The sequence below is a fragment of the Vigna unguiculata genome, chromosome 7 (assembly GCF_004118075.2).
Source record: "Vigna unguiculata cultivar IT97K-499-35 chromosome 7, ASM411807v1, whole genome shotgun sequence".
NCBI classification, from domain to species: domain Eukaryota; kingdom Viridiplantae; phylum Streptophyta; class Magnoliopsida; order Fabales; family Fabaceae; genus Vigna; species Vigna unguiculata.
Genome location: NC_040285.1, coordinates 35,303,076 through 35,314,633, shown reverse-complemented (window position 1 = coordinate 35,314,633; position 11,558 = coordinate 35,303,076). Strand labels below are relative to the sequence as shown.

General features: G+C 28.9%; 1 protein-coding gene across 1 annotated transcript; it reads left to right on the top strand.

Annotated features, from left to right (window-relative positions):
* The first annotated feature begins 5,746 nt into the window (after nucleotides 1-5,746).
* LOC114189751 lies at nucleotides 5,747-10,240 on the top strand. Its single transcript, XM_028078423.1, has 7 exons — nucleotides 5,747-6,040; nucleotides 6,119-6,150; nucleotides 8,061-8,158; nucleotides 8,274-8,356; nucleotides 9,090-9,167; nucleotides 9,240-9,335; nucleotides 9,722-10,240. The coding sequence occupies exons 1-7, from the start codon at nucleotides 5,957-5,959 to the stop codon at nucleotides 10,010-10,012; spliced, it is 762 nt and encodes a 253-aa protein (XP_027934224.1). The 5' UTR covers nucleotides 5,747-5,956; the 3' UTR covers nucleotides 10,013-10,240.
* Nucleotides 10,241-11,558: the final 1,318 nt, after the last annotated feature.

Below are 11,558 nucleotides of genomic sequence, written 5' to 3'. Positions count from 1 at the left end.
TATAGCAGTTGTTGAGCAGCACACAAATTAACGTTTGGGTTGAAATGAATTCCAAGGTAAAAATGTCCTTATATTTTTGTTTTTCTGAACATATCTGGACTTGAATGTAGAGTTCCTTCTCTTTTCTAAGTTATAACGTTTATGACTTAAGATTCTCAGCTAACCTGTGTTCGTTGGTGGATTGAGTAATTAGTGTTCCCTTAAACCGAAAATTTGGTGAATTTGATACGTCAACAATATTAATATGGCAAAAAATAATGGTTAACTACTCAATCCACCAACAATATTAAGTTGTACGAACTAGTCTAAAACAAGCCAAAGTTTGGGGCAAATAATACGCTCGGTCGTTTTTAATTGCTAACTTTTCAACATTTTTTAGATTTCTTTTTTCCATATGTATAACGGTATTCTTCTTTCTATTACTTTTTAAATATTACGTTCTTTCGAAAAAAGAAATCGAAATGTGAGACAATCATTTATCATACTGCACTTCCAAAACATAGGAATGTTCGTTAACTTTAACATTCATATGATCTTAATAGTAGTAGAGTCAAGATAATGTTATTTTCGGAATTTCCATTCAATACATATTTTAACATTCATATCAATCACATGTACATATCAAATAACGTTCAACATTAGATTTTTGATAAAACGCACAACACGCATCATTAGTAAACACTTAGGTTCTAGTAGATAAAAAATAATCATAATAGATTTTTGTAAACACTTAGGTTCTAGTAGATAAAAAGTAATCATAATAGATTTTTGTAAACACTTAGGTTTTAGTAGATAAAAAATAATCATAATAGATTTTTGTAAAATATCGAGATTCTTCTCGGCCATTTATACTTTCTAGCCTGGCAAGCCACTCTTGCAGCTAACGGCAGATTATTATGGTGGCAGGGGCATGACCCCCCAAAATTTTGAAATTTTTTTATGATAGATATTTTGATTTTTTTTATTATAGATATTAGGTATTTTAATTTTATTTTGTTATAAATATTAAATAAAATATTTTATTTCTTTTATAAATATAATAATTAATACTAATAAAATATAAAATTAAATATAATAAAGAATAAAAATTAGAAAGATTTATCAAAATATTTTTTATTATTTGTTTTCATTATAGGTTATATTTTTTATAAATTGTTCTCATATTTCATTCTCATTTGTTTTCTTTTGTTTATGAAAAGAAAAAGATCTATTATTTTTTCTCTTATTTCTTTTTTATTCTCTTCCATCCTCGAGGAAGAAAAGAAGAAGGTAATTCTTTCGTCTCACTTGATAGTGAAATATTAGTTCAATAATTTATTTAATGAGCCTTTTTTATATGTCTATACCTTGAGTTTCTTACAAATTGTTCTCATATTCCATTCTTACATGTCTTCTTTTGTTTCTGAAGAGAAAAAGATCAATTATTTTTGCTCTCATTTCTCAACTATTCTCTTTCATCCTTGAATAAATAAAGAAGGTAATTCTTTTTTGTCTCACTTGATAGTGAAATATTAGTTTAATAATTTATTAATGAGTCTCTTTTATATTAATTTTTTATTTTATGAACATAGAAGAAAAAATGATTGTAGTGTGTGTTTTTTATAATTGAATTTTAAGTGTAGTTTGATTATCATCGAATTTTCTTTTGGTATTTATGTTTCTCAATTTTTTATTAGATTATGATAAATCATTATTTAGTATTATTTTTCTAAAATAGGTATATTGATGAAGAGTAAAAGAATAGATTCATGTTTTAAATTGAAAAAGAAATAGCTGAAAATTTTAGTTCTGATTCAATTATTGATGAGTTCAGGGATCTGAAGGAACAAAGGGCAATCTTTTAGATATTTGTGATTTCTTTTTTAGTTATCATTATACTAAGTTATGTATTCATTTTTATTGTGTTAGTGATAATAATGAAATGTAATTCTTTGGATGTATTATTTTAATTCCTCTAACAATGTTGGTCAAAATCCGTCACTGCTTACAATTATGCTCACCCAAGAGACAAAATAGCTCACTCAACAACGGTCTCCCTTTTTTAGTTCTCTTGGATTTTAACAAATAATTTTTGCTCAATGAAAGAAATGAGTTGTCAAGTGAGCAAATATAAGAAACAAAACATATAATATTCGTCCAACGAGAACAAAACTTGTCCAACAATCCAACCATCTTAAGCTTATTGGAATTTCAAAAAATATTTCCGTCATGAGTAGTTCACTTGCCTAGTGTGCAAGACCTTTGGGACTTTTTCTTAAAAATTCACTTAGCGAATAAAGCCACTTAAGCTTTCTATAGTCTCAAAAAACACTACCGACTGGCCGACTTGCACTACAAGTGTGCATATTTTCCCAAACTCTACAAATATATCAAATAATCTCTTTAGACTATTTAGGCAACTCTACACTCTTTTTTTCTCCAATTAATTTAGTACAAAAACACCTTAAAACAATTTGACCAAAATTATATATCCAAATCAATTAACAAATTACAATGTCATACAATCATCAAAGATTTCGTTTTAATTTAAATACTCAATATTCAACAATTCAATTATACCACTCTACTCATCAAAATTACATTACTCAGAGCACAATAGTGATCATATTTTCACTACTATTAGATTATTAAATAAAAAAAGCTATAAATTAACTAACTTTTCTTACTTAGATTTTTAAGTTTTTATCTCGACTAAGCTTCATAGACTCTATCACACATGATACTCTACCTTAAAAAAATAAAAAATAAAAAAACAGATTATTTGTACACATTCTAACAATAAGAAATAAAGAGAGATTCATCTTAATCTCAAAAGAGTCTCATGCAAACACTTTTCCTCTCCCATGCAAACATATTTATAAAATGATTTAAGAAAAGAGTAAAGGATAAATTTAGATTTTAATCAGATATAATTATTTTTTCTATTTTATGACGAACAAATCTCTCATAATCTTATAGAGAATTTAAAATAAAATAAATTAGAAAGATAATTATCTTTATAAAATGAAACTTGATTTATTGATTTATTTTTACTTTTTATTATAAACTTAAATTTTTATTAATAAAATAATCAAACTCTATTTTTAAATATCACATTTACTGTCGACCATTTCTAGATGGTTACAATATTAAAAAATTTACTTGATTTATATTTTAAAATTTTTACTTCTATAGCAAAAAATATATATCGTGATAAATAATAAAAAAGTATATGTATAACTATGAACTTTTGCATATTAAGAGTCATAATTAAAACTACAATATCTTCTAGATGCTCATGCACATAGTACACTTATAATAAGTTACAACACAACAATACAAAGGTAAACTATTGAAAAAGATTATCAGTATTCTGATTGTATATAAAAGAATACATCTTATTTAACAAACCACGGCACTGAAGTTCATTTAAATACCAACAAACAACAATCATATAAATTATACATACACTACAAAAAAAAGAATTATTAAAAAGCAATCAAATTTAAAAATAACAAATAATTAGTCATTATATTATATTATTAAACATAATTTTATAAACTAAACATTATTAATATTTACAATAATTTTTATTATTAATAAAAAATTATAATTAATTTGTAAATTAAAATTTAAATTAATCTCTACCGTTAACCAGCTTTTAACTACAGATTCTAAATCATTCTTCATTTACGTCTACCTAGAATTTTTTTAATCTTTGAATCATCTTGATTTTCTCATTGAGATGTTGTATGGAGTCTAACCCAAGCAATACCCTCTTACCATTCTGAGATTAATAGAGATTAATAAATGCATTGCATTTTCTCAAATAGTATACAATATTTTACAAGTAGACATGTTAAAGTCACTCAACCCGGCTCACACAGGTCGGCTCACCACGAGTCGGGTTGAAAATGAGTGAATCCAACCTAACTCACTTTATGGTAAGCCAGAAATTTTATAACCCGACTCAACCCACAACGGGTTGGTGGGTTAAGTGGATTGACTCATCAACCCACCTAAAAAATTATTTATTTATTTATTTTTTAGTATTCAAATATTTAAATAAATTTTTAAGTAACTCATGAGATGACAATCATATTAAAATCAAGAACCTTGATCATGCTCACGTCCAATATATGAATAATTATTTGCAAGAGAGTATTCATATAGTCTAAGAAAGCATGACTAATATTACAACTTTTCTGTCATGCTATTCAATAAAATATAAATAAAAAAACTATACATTGTTTTCATGCTAATTTAGAAAAAAATGTTTATAAGACAGTTACTTGAGTAATTTATTATAAAGATTATAGTTAAAGATTAAAGTATCAACATATATAACTTGACAATCAAATTAATTAAACATTCAAACTATTCAAATATAATTAAGCAACATTCTAGCATTCTAGTAAATAATTATTAAAAAAATAAAAAATTAAAAAAAATATTGGTAGGTTAAGTGAGTCGGGTTGAGTTCAACCCACTTTTAAAGTGAAAAAGTTAAATTTTTCTCAACCCAACCCAACTCGAACCCGTAGTGAACCAGACTCACAAATTGAAATCCATTTTGACTTCTCTATTTATAAGAAATCATTCATTTATTTTGATAAGTGTCGTAAAAGATGAATTCTACCAAAAGTAAAAGAATCCTAACTACCTAAAATATCTATCGAATAAATTATGAACACATTTTTAAAAATATAAAATATTCAATTAATATTCATTATATTAATATATTTAAATAAAATGAAAATAACAATACGAAAATTTTTGATACAAATTTCAAAACTTTAGAAATTTAAAATTATAATTATACAACAATATACCAACTTTTATATTATTTCATACGTATAAAGCAGTTTTTTGGATATTTTTTTATTAATAAATTAATTATCAGCTCAAAACTTATAAATGAACACAATTATTATATAAAAAAAATACTTTTATCAAAATAAAACCTTAAAATCATTATCAAATTAAAAGAAAAAAAAATCAACCTGACAATAAGAATAATTATCAGCTCAGTATTTGGAGATGAATATTTGATGGGTTTTCTATTATGGAATATGTTGATGGATTAACTATTAACTTATATCTATGAGATTGGAATTATCCCTAAAGATGTACACGCTCTCTTTTTTTCAAGTATACCAAATGATAATTATTAAGCAATCTTGTATTTAACTTATTTAAATAAATTACTTTCTTTTTTAATTTTTTAACTTTTCAGTGCCATTTTCTTTTTAAAGTTTGGTTATCCTACTTTCGCCATATGTTTAATATAACAAATATGACTGGCAGAAAAATAATTTATGTTTTATATTTTTTTTAATCTATAATAATACATAAAGATATATTTTTTTATCCATATTTTATATTTTTATTTTTAATTATTATTTTAAAAATAAATTATTTTATAAATAATTTATCTTTAACCTTTATTTTAAAAAATTCTTCTTACTTGTTATTTTAATTTTTTTTTTATCTTTAACAATTATTTTAAAATTTTCATATATCTTATTCTTTTAATTAACATCAATTAATTATTTTAAATTTTATTTATATATCTTTTATTGATTTTAACTTAAATTTTTATAAAAATTAAAGATACGAATGACAACGTCTGTGTTCGCTAATTAAAACGTGCTGTGTGTTCGTCAGTCAAAACTAATGTAAATTTTAAATTTTAATTTAGTAATTAAAATAAGATAGTGTTATAATAAATAGCTGTGGCGACTCTGGTTAACGTGCTATGCACGTGCATGAGATTTAATCATCCATCCACGCCAACTGAATCTGTAACAGCGCGTTACACAAGCCATCTCCGCTTCCGGTTCTTCAAACCGCTTTTCTCTCGAACCGGACGTCGTTGGATACGGTCCAACCGGGCTGAAGCCGCTGCTTGGAAATCACATACCTGAAGACGGCGGCACACGACGGATTTGTGGAATGCGAGTGATTGGATTCCAAAATGACTTCAAACCCTTCACTTCTCCCTGAGATCGGACCTGACGGTCTCGCTAAAGAAGCCCCTGTCATCAGCTACACGGAGAAGGTTTTCTCCATCGCCATTTTTGTTTCGCTTTGTCATTGCTGGATTGATTTTTCATTGTTTTTCTTCCTGTTGTTGCAGATCATCGAAGCAGAACAGCTTCAATTGCAGAAGTAACCTCTCTCCCTATTTCTCTTTACTGGGATCTGATAATTAATTTGTTCTCCTTTTTGAACTCTTATTATGTCTTTGCACTTACAACATTGTTTGGATTTGTGGAAATCGAATTACTTGACATGGGTTTTTGTGTGTGCTATTTTTATGTGCTTATGAAGACTTTTGGTAGAAATTGAGATTTTAGAATAAATTTGTGTAATCCTGTGACTCTCCGTGCAATATCAAGTAGCCAATGGCTGTGGAAGATGTAGACTTTATTTTGATATCTACTTAGCTATAAGCTAGGAGATGACTAGAATGTTTTTTACTGGGATCCCTGAGCGAATGGTTTTAGGTCAGTGGTTGTATTGTGAGGGATTCAGATGGGTTGATGAAGCAATAGTCTAATAACATTTTATGTGAAATATGGTTTCGTAAACCTTGAAGAGCAGGTAATATGTTGCTAGCAGAAGGAATTAAAGCCGATGGTTTTTGCCGTGAAATATTGGTTGGAATGTTAAGGTGAATGAAATTCATTGGGATGCTGTGGTTGGATTAGATGAGAAATGAGTGTAAATAAATGGAAAATGAGATATATCTATTTGTTATTTTGTAAGAAAGTGGAATTTAACTCTAATTAAACCCTACAAATTTTGCTTGTAAAGTGAGATTTATACCTATTTATGTACGATAATTTAGCTTTATCTATAGTTGATGTTACACTTCTTGTCGAGGACCAAACATCTCTAATGTAGGGTTAAATATTTGTGAGTGGTTTAATAATGGGTGACATGAACAAATTTTGCTAGAATAAACTTTAATGCTATGGTTAGAAATAAACTTTGATGCTATGATTAGAAAAGATTTTAAGTCTAACTCAATTTCACAAAACCAGTTTGTATGGTAAGGTTTGATTTCACTTATATACTAAATGTTGACTTTATATTTGTTGATGTGAGATTTCCAATTGCATATGAGACATTTAGAGTGTGAAACTAGATATTTGTGGTTGGTTTAATAGCAAGTGACTTGACAAGTCTACCAAACTTCACTAAAATAGAGTATGATACTATCTTACAAAATATACTTTAAGCTTAACTTAATCTTATAAAATTTATATTTAGGACGAGATTACATTCATCTATACATATATTTATAATTTGACCTTATCTTTGATATGAGATCGCCAACATTATTAATAGTTTTTTTCATTTATTGTTTTAATATCAATTTTAATTATTTATTAGTATTCTACTAATAAAGAAAATATAAATATTGGTAAAATATTAGGGATATAATTGATTGTCTCAAGGGCGTCTTATTACCTCATTTTTCGATTTTTTATTTTGTTTTTCTTGTTTTCCAGTTCTCCACCCTTTTCGTGGCTTGTATATACTTTTCTCACCTGAAATAAACCGCTCTTAATTCATTTTTATGATGTACCACAAGGATGGTGGTGGCAGGAAACATATATGGAGTTTGAATAGTTTTGTTCTGTGTTTTCACTGTTCTGAACTTGTAATTTAGTGTAAAATATATATAGATAATGAAGTAAGACCTGTGTTTTGTGTTTAAAGCCAATCGATAGGTTGAGATCGAGGAACAGAATCATTGTTAACTTCTCTATTGAGGAACTAATACCTAGTTTGGACATGCAAGACATTTGGGATTTTAGCAATTAATCTTGCGAAATGTGATTAATTGGAAAATAAAATTGCGTCTTGTAGTATTGATAAAAACAGGATCTTGGGTAATTTGATCCCTTTTCAACTTTACTGCATGGTATGATTGATGGTTAACTTTAAAGATTGAAAAGGACTTTATTTATTATCAGTTTTGATTGCGTACTCTATGTAGGCAAACAAGTAACTGGACTCAAATCATCTTTACCTCCTCTTGTTGTTGTTATTGTTATTATTATTTTCAGATACATTCAAGAAAACTATTCTAAAATTCGTGATGTGGAGCGTGAGCTTGCAAATCTTTCACTGGAGATGAAACTTACAGCTGGTCCGAAAAAAGCAGGTTTCTACAAATTATTGTTGGCCTTTCTGGAACCAATTTAAAAAGGTTGTTATTCCCTGATTATTATGGTGAAATGACCTTGCTTTATTTTTTTGTACATGATGCATACTTTAAGCACTTGAACATTTGAGAAAGAAAATTGAGACGTCAACAGAAAGAATCCGTCTGGCCAAGCTAAAGGAAGAGCAGGCACGGAAGGTCTGTTACTCTGTTACTTTACTGATCGTTATTTTTCTCCTGCAATTTTCATAATATCAAATTATTTGTGATATTGATGTTATGTACTGCATCATGCCAGTACCAGTATCAGCTTTCTGTACAATTTCTGATCTCAAGTTCACTATTAGTTAATAAATAGATGACAAGGATATATATGTTAATAAATAGTTAGTTGTGATGATTTTGTATTGTCCATATTGTACAACTGAATAAGCTTCCAGGGTTAAAAGTTAAATCAATCAGTGCATTAGAGATACATTAGTTTCTTACTCAGTATTAATCACATAAATTGCAGATAACATTATTTAAGCACTTTATCCAGAAAATGCAAATAAATTTGTGATAGAAAAAAAACTCATTTATCATAGTAAATGACATAATTTATAGTTCGTTTTACATAAGTAGTTTCCCTCTTTCTATTTATGCCCAATGAAATAGGAAGAATTTATCTTATGAGATCTCTGATGTTTGAACCATTATTTGTGTTAATAACAGAGGAATTGATTGTTGTTCTTGTTACTTTTTCTTTTGCTCTTAGTTCAGTCTAATGATTAAATTAACAAATTGGCGCACTAAAGTAAATACCGTCTAAAAGGTTATTTATATGGATATGGATGAGTGTAGATGATCTGAATACTTTGATCTACAAAATCAATTTGTATGCTAAGTACCTTCGCAAATATAGTTGACATCTTAATTGTTTGTGCTGTAGGCGTGGGAATCTGCCTCACAAGTAGTAAGAGATGAGGAAGCAATGAAACAAAAGCTCTGTGAAGACTTGAGTAATCTGGTAATTAGTGTAAAATGAAGACATAATATGCCCCTGTTTAGCTGGTTGTTTGACTGTGACAATTTTATACAGGTTCAAGAAAGCAGTAACTCTCAGTTTGCTCGGCTGGAGGAATTAAAAAGAAGATTGGAAGCTTTGAATCCAAGTCGTGCATCAACTAATCTTCATGTAAGTATTTTATCACTGTATTCATCATTATTAATTATATAGTGGTGGCCTCTAAGTTATGAACCTAATTTTGGGGTGTATGCTGCATAGTGTCCTTAATCAATAAACTATTTTCAGAACTCCTAACTATATGTCCTCCTAAACTTCATCAACAAGGAGCCCCTTGGAAACTGATAATATGCCATTTGGAATTGAAATTTCTTGAGAATGTGAACGTGTGCTGAGAATGGAAACCTGCTTTTTTTTTTCTGACTTCTCTACGGAAATGTTTTTTTTTTCACACCATGTTGTTGATGCTACATTTTGTCGGTGGCGAGCACAATACATGCTTTTGCATATGCATCTTCATACTAGAGCATTGAATGTTAAAATCGTGCACATATTAGGATGGGAGATCGGCAGCTTCTTCTCAGGATAGTACACCCCAGGGTTCCTCTGTCCTCAATGCAAAGGAGTCAAATGAGGGATCAACCGAGAGCGTTTCCAACCAAAGTAATGGTCAGAAAGCTACGGTGAGAAATGGACCTAATCAGCAGCCACATAATGAAGGCGAGGGAAGAAGTAAGAAGAAAGTCAACTTGCAATCAAAAGGAAAGGGAATTGGTGTTGTGGCCAAGGGTAGATCTTCAACTCCTGGCTGGACTGGGGCTGGCTTCGATGTAGATGGCAGAACCTGAGAATACTATACTATCGTAAGATATTACTGCACTAAATTCATTTTTGGGTGAGATGTCCATGCTAGGTACATATCCTTCCATCCTATGTTCTTCTTACCCATTAACTTAGAAGTGTAATCTTCTTTCTCCAATTATATTATTTCTGTGACTGTTGGTGAGCCATACTGATCTTATATAAATCTCACATGATCTTTTTGATTGGAAAGAAAGTAAATTATGTGGTATTTATGATCGAGTGCACAACCTGAACGCCTAGTAGTTATAATTATTCATTTTTTTTTTTGTCAAAATAATTGGGAGTTCTTGTCTGATACACTTCATATATATGTGTATGGGATTTATATAGTGAAAAGAGTAAAATCAAAGACACGGAACCATATTTAAGCGAGCTGATACTTAATATTTATTCTTGTTAGTCATATAAATAAAACATGAAAGCAATGACTTTTTTAAATAGTTACATACCAATTATCTTATAACTCTATGTCTAATCGTGTGACATTAGTTTTGTACTCCTTCATATCCTTATAATAAGGTATATTATAGAAGAAACCCTTAATTTTCTTATTAAGCATTTTATAATTTCTATACACTTTATAATTTTATATTTAAAAATTAATAATAATAATTTTGTTAACTACCACAGAGAGAGCGATTACATGTTAATGGTAAGGAACTTGATGTCACAGTTTTTCCAATGCAAACTTAATTTACTTACAATATTTTCTATTGCATGTTAAAAGACGATTTCAGAAAGTAAGCATTTTTGTTTTGTTCTGTCCTAAAAGGAAAAGTGAAAAAAAAAGACAATCATGAGTGATCCAACGTTAAAACCATGAAGTAATAACAAACGTCACTAGATTCATTCTATTATATGCCATATTTGTATATAGAAGGTAAAGAAGGTGCGTTATCGAATGGAAAATTAGATATAGCGTTTGTCACGAAGCTGAAATTGAATGTGGTAAGTTTTTTATGGTTAAGCAGCAAGCATAGCATTATAATTTGACGATGTGAAAGTGTACAGTAAAAAAGAATAAAGAGACGGGAATCGTGCAGAAATAGGTCTGCAGTTGTAGGGAGTACCAAGTAAGTGGTGGGACAAGAACTAGACTAGGGCTTGAATTTTAATATCATCAAATTTTTAGTTGTGAAGAAATTAACTCAAAAATTTCTACTCTGCTTTGTTGCTATTAAGATGGTCTGCGTCTGAATTGGGACTCAGTGTCAGGCTGCACCTGCACCTGCAACCATCATACTCTAATTGCAACAACACAGTCCTTCTGCAATCACTTATTTTATGATGCTACCACTTTTTCTAGAAACACACTCACTCTCTACAAATTCCAACTTATTTCACCTATCTTATGATCTTATCATTACCTTCCATTCATACACCACAATTCAATGCACCCTTCTCTCCTTTTCCTTCGCATTTCATGTTTTTAGTTTTTACTCTTTCAACCTTTACCGGTGTAATAACTCTCTTCTTTCCATAATCTATAAAAAAACAGTTACAGTAATTGAAAATACCGTTCTACAACAT